The sequence below is a fragment of the Ambystoma mexicanum genome, chromosome 11 (genome assembly GCF_040938575.1).
Source record: "Ambystoma mexicanum isolate Mex_15411 chromosome 11, UKY_AmexF1_1, whole genome shotgun sequence".
Taxonomy (NCBI): Eukaryota; Metazoa; Chordata; class Amphibia; order Caudata; family Ambystomatidae; genus Ambystoma; species Ambystoma mexicanum.
Window position 1 is genome coordinate 1,175,637,731 of NC_090934.1, and position 15,093 is coordinate 1,175,652,823.

Here is a 15,093-nt window from a genome sequence, read left to right on the forward strand (position 1 = left end):
GTTTGCTGTATTAGGTTGCCTTGTTTTCCAGATATCTTGCCGGTACATTGTTGGAAAGGTGGCCAATTTTTCTGGAAACCTAGGCTTGTGCAAGGAGAGGAATGAATTGTGATGCAGGGTCTTATCTTATAAGAGTTGCTAACACCCATGTGATCTGCAGACAGCACCACACAGAGACTGGGCGAGAAGCTTAATTTGAAACTAGTTATTAACAATTGACCACAAAATGTTACCCACTACTCCAGATTGCCATTGACACCACCTGGTATTATAGTGGTGTTTAAAATATTTATGCTTTCACCAGTACACCTTGTCCCAGAGACAAATTTATTAGGGTTAAGGGAAAATTGTATGGCAGGGCATCCTTACATATTTAACAGCCTGCTTGATAACAGTGGCAAATTAATTGTTTCACAGATACTCAGCCATTTCAATAGAAGGTTCTGCATAGGCGATATAGGGCTTGTGCTAGTCTCACATTAATGTTTAGGCCATGGAATCTGTTTCTGCAGTCAACCTAGTAATTCAGATTTGTTAATGTTAAAGGTATTTATATAGCACACCGTCACCAACAGAGTTGGTCTCCAGGCACTCAGGTGGATCTGTAAAGGAAAACTGTGGGGGGGTGGGTTTGTGGGTGAAGAGGGCGTAGGAAAGTGGCAGGTGGTGTACTGTTGGCAGCTTCAGTTCGGTTTTCACTGTGCGCTGATCTTGGGTGTGCATATAGGATCGAAGCAGGTCCTTGCGTGCTGTTTTTGCGATCTATGTGTTGATTATTTGTTGTTTCGGTGTGGTAAAGTCCGTGCGGTTTGCTGTGAGAGAGGTGGTTGTGTGGGTTTTTGTGTGAATTAAGTATGCAGAAATTTAAGGTTTTTGTTAGTGGGTTGTATGCCTCATAATCCCTGTAGTTTAGTTTATGCATCAGATTGTCATACTGGGTTGATATATTCTTTCTCTTGGTTTACTGATTGTCTAGTTTCTGTGGTGATACCGTGGCTGGTTCCAGCAGATTAAATTGGCTAAGTACCCCAGGTTCGGTGAGCATTGTCCCCTAGTTCGATAGTGGTGTTATATTATCCCCATCCAGCTTCTTGCTATCGATTTACTGTCAGTGGTCCCTTGGGTGGTATAATCTTCTCTTCCCTTTCCTTATTGTCTAGTTTTAGGGTTGAGGCTGGCCTCTATCGAAGTTTGACCTTAGTACACCCAAGGGGCGAGCATAATCCCGGCTTAGGTAGTGGAGTTATATTATCAATCCCCGCTCCTTCCCATCTATTACCGTCAATGGTCCATTGCTGCCTGTGCCTTCGAGGGATGCCAGGTGCTATTGCTGGGTCATACCCTGCTCTCCTGATTGATCTGGGGTGTTTCATGGTATGATTGATGTGTTTTTTTTTAAAATTGATAAATGGATATGTTACAGATCTGTATGTCCTTATTTTATAAGGGTTGATGGTTTAGGGAGTCAGGGTAGGCTCTTCACTCGGCCTAGTTCCTCTGTATGTCCTTATCAGCATTCTTTCTGGTTATGGGGTGAAGAGCCATGATTTGAGGAGTTTCTGACTTGTAGGTGATCTCTTGTGTTCCGCATGTTCTTTTGTAGTTTGTTCCAGGTTTTTGGGGCGAGGTGAGAAAAAGAGGATCCTCCGAGTTTCCTCTTGTTGTATGATTTGGGTTCCAAGCGGATGTTGCTGCTGGATCTGAGTGGCCTTGCAGTGTGATGTCTGTTTAGTTTTCTTCTGAGGAACTCTGCACCTTGGTCGTGGATTGCTCTGTGGATTATGCACATTGATTTGAACTTGATCCGCTGTGTGATGGGTGGCCAGTGTAGCGTTTTTCAGGGCTGTTGGGATGTGTTCTCTTCTAGGTAGTTTAAGGAGCAGTCTGGCTTCCACATTTTGTATGCGTTGGAGTTTATTTAGGAGTCGTTCAAGCAAGCCTAGATATAGGCTGTTGGCGTATTCTAGTCTGGGCATGATGAGGGCGATGATGGCAGTAGTTTTGTTGGTGAATGAGAGGAATGGTAGGATCCTTTTAACTGATCGAAGGAGAAAGAAAGATTTCTTGATTAGAGTGTTTACTTGTGGCTCTAGCGTGAGTTTGTTGTCCATCAGGACTCCCAGGTTTTTTTATAGTTGATGATGGGGCTGGGGTTTCGCCAAGTTCGGTTGGCCACGGGATGTAGATGTTGTCTTCTCTGTTTTTTATGATGATCATTATTTCTGTTTTGCCTGGGTTGAGTTTAAGGTAGTTTAAGTTCATCCAGTTGTATATTTCACGAAGGCAGTTCTCTAGTGTTGCATTGTCTTCTTGTGAGTCTTGTATTTTGTAGATTATTTGTGCGTCGTCAGCATAATTGTAACAGGTGAGGCCATGTCTTTCGATGGTTTTAATTAGTTGTGATGGGTAGATGTTGAATAGTAGTGGCGAGAAGGATGATGTTTGTGGGACTCTGCATGATGATTCTCGTGGGCTTGATTTGTAGGTTTTCATCCATATTGTTTCTGTTCTGTTTGTTAGGAAGAATCTGACCCAAAGTAAGGCGTTGTCAGTGATTACGAATTCTTCCAGTCTCATGATGAGGATGTTGTGGTTAACTGTGTCGAATGCTGCAGAGAGGTCTAAAAGTATCAGAGCAGTGCTGTTGTTTGAGTCTGATTTAGCCTTTAGATCATCCCAGATTGAAATAAGTGCTGTTTCTGTTCCTCTCATCGGTCTGAAGCCTACTTGTGCCTGGTTTAATAGGTGATGTTCTTCTATGAAATCTTGGGTTGTTCTATATGTGTGTTTCCAGGAGTTTAGCTGGGTAGGGGATGTTTGAGATGGGTCTGTAGTTGGAGAGGTCCTCTACGTTTCCTGTTGTATCCTTGAGGAGTGGTTTGATGTATGCTGATTTGAAGGCTTGAGGCGCTCTTCCTGTCGCGATTGATTGGTTGACGACATTCCTATAGTATTCCATTGGTGTTCCTTGTGCGAGGATTGATATGTAGATTTCAGGAGGGCAGGGATCCGCGGGGGAGCCAGATTTGTTGCTTTGATTTACGAGTTTGATGAGTCTCCACTGATATGTGCGGGAAGTTTCGGAGTTTGTTCTGGTGTTCCTTGCATTGGCCAGAGTCTTCAGTGTAGTGGTTGTATGGTCTGTTTTGAATGGTATGTTGGATGGTCATGATTTTATTTTTGAAGTTGTCTATGAGGTCACTGCATAATTTCTATGTTGGTATTGGGGTGTTGTTGCAGCCGGGAGGGTTTTTTATTTCGTTTATGATTTTAAACCGTTCTTTTTGGGTGTTTGGTGCTTTGAGGATTCGGTTGTCGTAGTATTTCCTTTTTGCTTTTTGTTTTTCCTTTTTATATGAACGGGTATTTTGTTGAAGTTTGAATTTCTGAATTTTGATATCATAGGATCGCACTAGCCAGATTGGAAGATGGGGTGATCTTGCTGAAATTTCTCATCGAAAATGCACATATGCTAAAAGTGAGAAAAGTGAAGTAGGTGTCAACAACACAAATCGATGGTACAACTCTATCCAATGTTGGCCGTTTCTGCTCCAACAACAAAGAAAGACTGAGATAGCAAACTCAAGTAATTCCATTGACGGCATCAACATGTTGTTATTCACATGATCTGCTGTCCATAAAAATAGAGCAACAGGCAAAAATCCATCAGGTAGCTGCCTTTCACATCACCTAGTGGTCAGCTACTAATAACCATTTAATACAATACGCTTGCCCCTGCAGGCTTCGTTAAGAATAGTTAGACAATTAATTTTGCATGTTTTTATACAATCACCATTGAACTTAGACCTTCACATATATACAATGGTTTGTGTTTGTTTGACTACATTACCCCAGGTTTGCATGCACCATTTCCATTCTTAGAAATAATACAAATCTATCTGTTAAATCACAAAATAAATTCATAAAAATGTAATCAGAAGATCGCAGAATAAATTCAGAGGAATTTTGAAACAATAAAATATTCTGACTTCAAAATCAATAACTGCAACTAGGTGATCAATTAATCCACTATCGATTCTACATAACAAATGTTTAAATATCTCAGAACACTGTTCGGGGACTTTTTAAAGCAGTCACGTTTAAATCGTTAAGGGGTATACATAGCGGGTTACAGCAAAGAGCAACCCTCTCCCACATAAAAGTCAGATTGGATTGGCATAACCAGCGTTTTGCCAGCTGTGTTAAAAAAAATACTTCTCATGGATCCCTGCTGACACACTATGAAGTTATCTTCAACTTTACTTGAGTGACTCGGATTTTGATTTGATTTGATTTTATTTTATTTATAAAGCGCAAAAAACCAGGCCCAGGGGCAACCAGGCGCATACTCTTAAACATGTTACAAAGAAAACAGTAGTTACAGTGAGTTACGAAAATATACAGGATATATACATGTACCGGAGGGTACCATTGACAGCGTATAATACAGGAGCAGAGCAAAGAGAAAGTGTATACAGTCCTGAACACCAAAGGAGTCTGGACTGTGTCAATGTCTCATGAGTCTTGGGAGAGCAGCCAAGTTTTAGCATTGTTCTTCAAGGAGTGGAATGATGGTTCAATTCTGATAGGTGTGGGCAGGGTGTTCCAGAGTTTGGAGGCAAGGACAGGGAAACTCACCCCACCGGCTTTTTGGAGTTTGCATCTAGGCACGATGAGGCTGCGAGTTTGGGCTGCTCTAGTAGGTCAAGTGGAGGTGTGGCGTGTGAAGCGAGCGGACAAGTAAGGTGGAGCGTTGTTTCTCTGACATTTGTGAGTCAGAGCTAGGGTTTTCAGGACAATTCTATGTTTTACTGAGAGCCAACGTAAGTCCGATCTGACAGAGGAAATATGAGAGCGTCTCGGGATGTTTAAGGCTGCCCTTAAAGCATTATTTTGTACAGTTTGCAATGTATTAAGGTTAGACTGACTGGTCCCTAGGTAGAGAGCACTACAGTAGTCGATTTTGGCCATGACAAGAGTTCTGGCGAGTGTGACACAGTTGGTGGAATTTAGGAAGGGTCTACAGGCAGTGATAAGTTTGCAAGTATAGGCCGATGCTGACCTAACTGCATCTATTTGTCTGTTCAGGGAGAGTGAGGAATCAAGATCGACCCCCAGCGTCTTAGTATCTTTGGAGACTTTAATGTAATTGCCGTCAATGATGAAGGACTTGTAAGTTTGGTCTAATTTGTTGAGCCGAAGATTTGATCCTAAAAGTAAGAGCTCAGTCTTATCGTTAAGTCAAAGTTCGTGCTGTGCCATCCAAGCCTGGATGACCGAGTAAACATCGTTAAGGGCTTTGGTGTCAGCTGTGTAGTCTCCTGTGATAGGGATGAGTATCTGGGAGTCGTCCGCGTAGTTAGTGTAGGAGACACCCAGATGGTCAAGCACATCGAAGAGGGGCTTAGTGAATACGTTATACAACGTAGGGGATACACATGAGCCTTGAGGAACGCCACAGTGAATAGGGGAAGGAGCCGCTGATGCCAGAGGTGAGAAGACCCTCATGGATCTATTGCTCAGGAATGAATGGATCCAGGCATTGGCAGAGTCGGAAAAGTGGGCTTAAGATTTAAGATGCTGGCAGAGTATTTGGTGGTTGGCCAGATCAAACGCCGCAGAAAGATCGAGGAGGAGGAGAAGAGCTAGCTTCCCATTGTCCTTTAGTGACTCCATCTGAGTTTTCAGGTCGATCAAGGCTGACTCCGTACCATGTTTAGGGCGGAACCCTGATTGTCTTAAGCCCAGGAGATTATTTAATTCAAGGTAATCCTGAATCTGCAGGTAGGCTGCGCGGTCCAGGATCTTGAGCAGGAATGGGACTGTAGTGATGGGTCTGAAGTTAGTTGGGATATTGGGGTCGAGGGAGGCTTTTTTGAGGAGCGGGATAACCTATGCATCCTTTAGGTTGTCGGGGACAATACCCGTCTTGACAGAAGCATTTATGAAAGCTGTAATGAACGGGGCTAGCTCATGAGACGCTTCCTTGATAGTAGGTGCTGGGCAGGGGTCACCTTGGCAATTGGATGGTTTTAGGTTTTTCATGATGTTTTCTACTTCGAGAGTAGTGAGTGGGGAGAAGGAGAAAGGTTTATGGAGATAGGTTGAGTGAGTAATAGGTGTAGGTGTGGTCGGTGGATGGTCAAGTTGTAGGGATTTCTGTTTGACCCTAATTTTGGATTGGAGGGTGGCGATTTTACCCAGGAGTGCTGACTGAATATTAGTGCACCAAGTGTTGTCTTTAGAGCATGAGTCAGGGGGGGCTGCAGGTGTCTCGAGTTCCTTAAGGATATTAAAGAGTTCCTTAGTACTGGACTGGGCTGACATAATGCGGTTATTGTAAGAATCTTTTTTTTGCCTGGAGTATAGCCTCTTTATAGTTAAGAGTGGCTATCGGAAGACCGTCTTTGTGGGCGTCAGAGTGGTGACTTCTCCAGCGTGCCTCTGCTGTGCGTTTCTCTTTGCTTAACAGTCTGAGCTGAGGAGTGTTTGTGTGTTGTTTACGTTTCCTCAGTTTGAGCGGGGCAATGGAGTTGATGGCTGCAAGCAGTGACTGATTATACAAGTCGGCTAGAATGGTAGGGTCTGAGCAAGTGTCAGGAGCGTTATTTAGTGTGGGAAGGATAAGGGGGAGTAGTTTAGCTGTCGTAATATTCTTTTTATTTCTAGTGAGGGTGGCAGGGGCGACCAGATGCCTGGGTGGTGGGGCTGCTTCGATGCTGAAAGTAATGACATGGTGGTCGGACCACAAGCAAGGGGCATTGGAGATTACGCTAATATTGCAATTAGTGTCACTGAGCCAGTCGAGTGACTGCCCTTTAATATGGGTGGGTTCCTGTATGTGGTGGGTGAAACCTAAATCTGTTAAGGTATTAGCTAGCTCGAGGGCCGCAGGATCATTAGGGTCTTGGTGTCCTAGATTGAGGTCGCCAAGAATGATGGTTTGGGAGTTGGACTTAGCATTGTTGAGTACTAGCGTAGAGATATCGTCCACAAAGGATGTGGGTGGACCAGGGGGTCTGTATATTAGGTGGATGGTAGCCGTTTGGTTAGCTGAGAGACCGAGCTTGACAGAGAGTATCTCTGCGGTTTCCACCTTAGTGCTTGGGATGGTTCTAAGTCCTAGACAGTTTCTCGCGATGAAAGCAATTCCACCACCTCTCGGGGTGCGATCACATCTGATGATGGAGTAATCAGTGGGGATGGCCAATGAAAGTGCCGGGCCAGAAGCCACGTGCAGCCAGGTCTCAGAGATGGCGATGAAGTCGAGTTCCTGAGTTTTGATGAGATCAGCAATGTCCAGAGCGTGCGCCGCTAGGGACCTTGCGTTAATCAGGGCAGCTTTAATTAAACCAACGTTGCTTGGTGAGGCTGTGATGGTTTGAGGGTGATGGGGCGTGAGTAAGGTGGCCGTTGGTGGGGGCGTGCTAAGTGTATGTGTTTTGAGGTATGGGCTCAGATACATGGGGTGTCCCTTCTTACCCATAAGTCTAGATCCTAATCTTAGGTTTCTAAGAGTGATAGGACATGGTTGGTTGGGTGAGGGTTTTTTGGCGAAATGGTCGAGCCATGGGGCCGGATCGTTGAGGTAAATGTTGTGGTTTTGCGGTGCAGTACTTTGGTAGGTATCTGGAGATCTGTGAGTGGTGGCCATGGATGAGGTGTGCAAGGAGCTAGGAGCCGCAGAGTTGGAAGGCAAGTTAGGAGGAGTTTGGGCTTTATGTTGGCATTTAGAGGGGGCATCTCTAATTATTCGACTATTGAGTTGTAGGTGTTGGCCTGTGTTGAGATTATGTGAGGGGGTGTTGATGGTAATTAGAGTGTGTGTGTTGTGTATAGTGGCAGGTTGGCTATAGGCTAGTGGGTCATAGATTCTTGGGAGTCTGGTGCAGAGGCTGCAGTTCCGTTGTTGGAGGCTGCATGGTTTGAGAGATATGCTAGCTGGTTCTGGGGGAACGTTACCAGGAAGTGGCTGATTATTTGGTTGAGCTGGGTTCATGTTGTAAGCGGTAGTCAGGTGGAAGATGGTTCTAAGTAGAACTGTGTAAAGTAGTGGAAGATACATGGTGGTAGGCTAGAGTGGGTTTGGTAATTTAAGCACTCATTGGTAAAGCAGACACGTTGGGAGCAGGTTAGGGTCTGTGCTAAGAGTGCAAGAGCAGGCAATTTCCTAGATTAGGAGTTCAGTTTAAAGGCTGAGCAGCATCAAACAGGTGCGCCTAGATTCAGGATTTAAAATATGGCTAAAGTGCAGGTGCAAGCAGGTACACCTAGATTCAAAAATCGAGAATAAGGCTAATATGCATGTACCTCTCGGAGGTAGGTGGCAAGATGATGATGGGGGAACTACCAGCATATTAATTGAAGTGAGAGTTGCACATGAGGGGAAGAAGATGGGATCCTTTCTGTGCCAGATGGTCTAGATGTACTTGTTATTTTACACTTTTTAGAACTGACCTAAAGTCCATCATAAAGAATTCAAACATTAAGTGCAATTTCAAAGTTGAAGGGATTACTCCTCATGCAGTGCTGGACAAAAAAATAATCGACTAAATATGTGAAATAGATTTTTTGTCAATGGTCTTTGCAGTGGTGGTGGATAAGACCTATATGCTCAAAAACGAGTTCGAAGGAATGGACAGATACATGCATTATGAGGGACCAATATACAAGAACAGGAGCTTGCCCCCAAAGGCCAAAAGCATGTTCAGTGATTGTCAGGGCCAAATAGTACATTACAATTTAAATATGTTGCCTGTAAGGGTGGCAGGAAGGACTTATGCAGCATGGTGGGTTGTTTTGTTTTTTGGGAGTTTTGGGGGAATCCAACGCCATTAAATGTATCCAAATCTCTTAAATATGTAAGAAAAACAGTGAGTTGTTAGTTATTTTTAGAAAATTGCAGTGTGTCTATTTAAAGATATAGATAGATATAGATTTTTAAATGAAAGCGGTTTGATTTCATTGCAGATTTTTCTTAGTCAAAATGACCTTGCAGTACTTATGAATATTTTACTGGAAAATCTTGGAGAGGCCTCTGCACAGCCAGTTGTTCAACAAAAACAAGAGGTCCAGACAGCGAAAAAAGAGTTGCTGAAAGGTAAATGTTTGTTTGACTACCATTACGTTCATCTTGTTTACATTATAAATATATCAATGTTTTGCCTTTCATCTGCTTTATCTAAATATTTTATTATGGTCCTTATGGTGGCACTAGTGCCAACTATTTAAGAAGCACTAAAGGAAAAGAGAGAAGAGGAAGAGTTGAGGAGGAGTTAGATATTTGGTTGTCAAGGCAACTGGCAGCACTTGTTGCATTTATTGGGTAAACTAAGATTTGTTATTTTTTGTGTCTTTTCAACATATTATCCACTAATGTTTTTTTTCACTTGCATTATACCAATTATGATTAAGTATCAGGGAAGGTGCCGCGTTCAGCCCGCTCCCTGCGCCCCTCACAAATGTTTTTTCCACACTGAGGCAAACACCACATCCTGAACCACTGTGCCTGTAGGTCCTAACATCCAGAACACTTACTTGAAGAGTGTGCTTAAATATGCACCAAGACAACTGAATGTTACTTTTTATGCATGTTTACATTATGACTAGACCTATGAAAAAACGTTTTTCTTTATCTGTTCTTAATGTAATAGTTTGCATAGGCTGCCTTGCACATATTTCTAAGCTCTAAAAAGTGCATGAATAAATAGATGTTTGTGTGAGTGTTTCTGCGTACACCTGTTTGTGTGTGCGCCCGTGTGTTTTGGGGATGCTAATGTGTTTGTGTATTTTGCTGTGCATTTTCCATTTCGCAGTACATTTTTCATTTCAATTTGTCATTCTTTGTGTATGGCACCCTTACAGCTTGTTAAGTGCAGCTAGTTGATCATCATGTGGATTAAACAGTGAATATTTTGAGTTTGTATGTGTGTTTTGTGGGTTGTAGATGTTTGTGTTTTGCTGTGTCATTTTCATTTTGCTGAATATTTTTCATTTTGTTTTGTTCTCCTGCCATAGTACTCATTAGTAAGTAAGTTTGTGTTTGTGTATTCGTGGCTGCAGATGTTTTTCTGTGTTTTTGAGAAATATTTTTTGTGTCGTGGATTGTTTCTATTTGATCTGTACCCTAGACACTACTGGGCAGGAACAACTGCCTTACCCTCTGTTGGATGCAGAAGATCATCACCTGCGTTTGGCGGAATATGTATTTTAGGGACTGTTACTAATTTTATTTTGTCCCTCCGGCCCTATGGTGCATGATGGCAAGTGTGTTTGTGTGTGTTGTATATATATATTTTTTATCATCATTATAAATGACAATAATATTTTGCTCATGCCTTTGTTAAAATACCAATCTTTTTACTGGTTGTAAATTAAACATCCCTTGCATATGAACTCATTTCTAAATATGTGACATGCATCAAGGTGGAATCAAATCGGAGGGATAATCAATTACCATAAGAAACTCTTCTCAAATAGAGTGAAATTCATCAGTCCCAGATCTCATAGTTCTCTGTACATGTAGGTCCCTGTCTACTCTTTACCATTTTGCCAAGTCTTTTTTCCAATTATTGAACATTGGGGGAGTGGAACCTTTTCAGTGTTAGAGCAATATGTAATTTCATGAGAATCAAACCGAAAGCACACATATTGTATTAATGCACCTCCTTTCCTCTTGGGAAGTTTGTCGTACAGACCTAATTCAGGGGTTAGTAGCAAATTCAATTTAGTTATGTCTGATAAGAATGTTACAATCAAAATACTTGAATACCTGTAAACAGTATGCAGGAAATGAGCATTTTGTATTTTTCATTCCAGGCACGAAGTTAGGCATTCAGGGGCAAACCTATGAATCTGTGAAGGTCATTAGATATGCTATGTTCAAACCCTTTTGTAAAAGTGTAAATTCTGCATTGGTAGAAACTACTTTAATATGATGACAAAAGAATGTCCAATTGCCATCATTAATTTATTAATGTAAGCATCTAAATCTTTCAATGCCAATAGGGTATTATCTGGCAGTATTGCCCTGTTTAGTAATGACATCTTTTCCCCTCCTTCCAACAGAGTTTTAATCGCTGACACTTATCTTATGTTCAGGTGGTTGGGTAGGGAAGTCAGGCCAGGTGTCATGGAGCTTTGCAATTGTGACAACATACATTAAAAATGGACTCCTTTTTAATATTTAATTTCAAACAAAATTCTTGGAGGGCAATTGCTAGCCCTTCTCCACATAGATAGTAAGTGTTTTACAACATTTAATACTCCATATCCTGCTGCACAAATCACCCATTGGACCTTTAAAGGTTTCATTACCCCATAAGGTGATGTCGTATGAGATCACAGGCCCTTCTTTTCTATGTTTTACCATCCTGTACCATATATCGTAAATTGTGCGAGCAGATGTAGGGAGTTTTCATGGTTGTGGTCTTGTCTGTTGATAATGTATTTAATATTTGTTGATCCATTGTCTCATGTAGCATCCTGCTAGGCACATCTAGTGTATTCAAGTCCCACCATAGTGCAACATTTCGTGATGCACAATAATACACTGGTCAGGCGCTTCAAGCGCACCAGCATCAATAGATCATTTCAGAGTTGATAAAGCTTCTGAAGGGTACCACTTTCACATAACAGTTTAGGTAAAATTGCATCCAACACTTTAAAGAAGAATACTTTATTGCCATGGGCATGATCTGGAAATAATATAATAATTTGGGAAGCAGGATAGGACCATTTTAGCAATTGCAATCTTCCCCATCAGAGAGAAGAGTAGGTTATTTCATGAATTTACGGTTTATAGTCAAAAAGTCGAATTATATGTTTTCGAAAGTCATAATCTCGAAAAAAAAAGTTGGAAAAAAACATTTCGAATGTATATTATTCTGTTTTTTGTTTGAAATTGTTCCCCCAACCCCTCTTTTTTGTATTTTTTTTATTTTACCCCTTTTTATACTTACGAAACCCCAAAAAAAATATAAATAACAAAATAAAACTTTCTAATTTTTTTTTTCGACATTTTGTTTTCGACATTTTGTTATTCAACTTTATTTTTTCGACTTTTTGACTGCACACCGAATTTACTAGATTGCTTAGATTAGGTAATATTTTCTAGTTGTACTTGATACATTAAATCAAAATTGGTGTTTATTAACACACCTAACTATCTGAGCCTGTGGTGATTCTCAATGGCAGAGCATCCAGTCCCGATCTTCTGAGGCAGGTACGGGATATACTACTCACTTTGACCAATACATTTGACAAAAGACTAGACACTTAACCGTAATATTGAATAGTATTTAAAACCAAGGGCGTTTTTAGTGTGCAGTTTCCTAATATATAGTAGAATGTTATCTGCATGCAGCGATATGTTATGATGAATTGCATCTGTAGGTATGCCATAGCTAGAGAAGTCAAATCTAAGTTGTATAGCAAGTGTCTCTATGATAAACGCAAGCAACAAATGTGACAACGGGCAGCCCGACCGGGTGCATTTTCCTATGACTATTTTTTCTGAAATAACATTATTAGTTACCTCTGCCTATGGTTTTGTTATATAATAACTTTATCCATCATAGCATTAGTTGCCAAAGGCCAAATCCTTGAACGGTTGCATACATAAAGTTCTAGTAAACAGAGTTGGAGGCTTCTTCAGCATCTAAACTTACCAAAGCACAATCACCAAGGTAAGTGTTGATTGAGTCCAGGACCAGAAAAAACCTGCGTAGATTGAGAGAGCTGTTTCTCCCAGAAATATATGAAGCCTCATTTTCTGCAATCAACAAAGGTGCCATTTTTTAACTAAGTATTTTAATGTCAGGATGTATGCGTGACGTAAAACTGTCGAGGCGGCAACTGCCCGGCTCAAATAATAAAAGATGCTGCCAGAGACTTAGCGCCATTCATCACCAAACTTATCAACTCTTCATTCTCCCCAGGCACTATACCAAGCAACCTCAAGGAATCTTGGATCCCCCCCCTCCTTAAGAAGCAATCACTGCACCCGGCTATACCAACAAATTATAGGCCTATCACCACAGTGCCTTTCTTGCTAAAGATTCTAGATAGAGTGGCCTAATTACAGATTCAGAAATTCCTGGAGCTGCACCAACTCCTAGGCACCAGGCAGTCAGGTTTCAGACCACAACACGGTACTGAAACAGCACTTATTGATCTTAAAGCCCAGGTCGACGAGTTGAAAGACCAAGGAAAAACTGTCCTGTTCCTCCTCTTGGATCTTTCAGCGGCATTTGACCTGGTGGATCATAGAGTACTTTGCAACCACCTAGAATCAGCAGCACACTTATCGCCCCAAGCCATAGCATGGATCAAATCATTCTTAAGCGAGCGAACTGTGAGGGTCTTCTCTACCTCAGCAGCTGCAGACCCTGCGCCCATCACGTGTGGTGTGCCACAGGGATCATGCGTCTCCCCTACCATTTATAACATTTTTACTAAGCCCCTGTTTGAGGATTTAGACCATCTAGGCGTCACCTACACTAACTACGCAGATGACACCCAGATTCTCATCCCACTTTCTGGGGATTACAAACAGGATTTGGCCTTGGTGAATAAGATATATGTCATCATCCAGGCATGGATGGCTCGTCATGGTCTATGCCTGAATGATGACAAAACTGAACTCATCATACTGGGGACCACTCACAACATCAAGAAACTCAGTCAAGACTACACCACCTTTGTCATAGACGGCCACACATAATCAAAGTTGCTAAGAAGAACCTCAACTTTAGCCTAAACTTAGCAAAACAAGTGAACACTATGGCATCATCCACAGCCTACACTTGCAAGTTGATCCGATCAGCTAAACCTTACTTGTCCACAATCAGCTGCACCACGCTGGCACGAGCACTCGTGCTGTCCAAACTGGATTATTGTAACGCTCTCTATTTAGGTGCGAATAAATACATTACTCAGAAAATCCAAATACTGCAAAATAATGCCCTTAGAGCGGCATTAGGAATCCCCAAAAGTGAACACATCTCAACAATTAGCAGACAATCCAATTGGCTATCCACGACTGACAAAATCAAACTTAAAACTGCATCTCTAAAGTTCAAATGCCTCAATAACCTAGCACCTAGCTACCTAACAGAGAGGTTCAAAAGAAAAATCACATCAAGACCCACGAGAATAGCCTATACGAACTGCCTAGCAGTTCCCCCATTCAAAATGACTACAACTGGAGTGAATAGCTTCCCCGTCAAAGCTGCCCAATTGTTGAATTCCCTCCCGCCCACCTTAAGGCTTGACCAAACATACCCACACTTCAGATTAAACTTCATCAAGTGGCTTAAAGGAAATGAGCTGTAGGCTAGCCTTACCAGCTAACTGACTAGTAGCCTACCTGACCATTCTACTGTAACATATTTCTGATGTAAATGTATTACCTGCTGTATTGCCATTGATCTGTACTTTTGTGATTGTGTAACTTTGTAACTTGTAAGCCTAAAGTATTCTTGTTTTCGTGCCCTGATACCTTCGGGTCTGGCGTGTGCTACAAATAAAGAAAGAAACAAACAAACAAACAAGCTGTCTATATGATCTACATTTAGTTTTAGTTTTATCTAGTGTGACAAATCCTTAGATGTAGTCACTTCTCCCTGGGCGGGTGCTCCTTCCCATGAGGCCATGGAGGTGAGGCCACTAACCGATAGCCTCCCTATGAGTGGTACTCTGCGGGAGATTCTCATGAGGAGAGACTACCCTAGGGACCAGGACAACAATCTAGGTAGAACACGGTACAATACCCCTCACCCAACATCTAGCACACCTCCCTGCTATGTAGACCCCAGTGCCTTACCCAACACTTCCATGTACCTCTGCAAACCCAAAGAGTTAACACTTACTAATACTAGACTTGCGTATTACTGTCGTACCTGGAAAACTGACAAAACTAAAAGTACTGAGATGAGGTGGCTCAAGAGAGGCATGCGGATTACCACAGAGCCACTAACAACAAGGGCTGATGTTACGCAAGGCCGGGACAAGCCTTATAACAAAGAAAATGAATAAGGACTCAGCGTCTTCTACCAAGGAAGTAAGGAGTCTGCGTGAGCCACGCGATGGTGC

At 42.0% G+C, this 15,093-nt stretch overlaps 1 protein-coding gene across 4 annotated transcripts in view; it reads left to right on the forward strand.

Moving 5' to 3' along the window:
- VPS13C (vacuolar protein sorting 13 homolog C) overlaps positions 1-15,093 on the forward strand; it is a 5,236,720-nt gene that overhangs the window by 2,949,304 nt on the left and 2,272,323 nt on the right. For all 4 annotated transcript variants that reach the window (XM_069624493.1, XM_069624490.1, XM_069624491.1 and 1 more), the window contains one exon: positions 8,971-9,100. In XM_069624493.1, the coding sequence (XP_069480594.1) occupies positions 8,971-9,100 (130 nt within the window). The remainder of the gene's footprint in view (positions 1-8,970; positions 9,101-15,093) is intronic.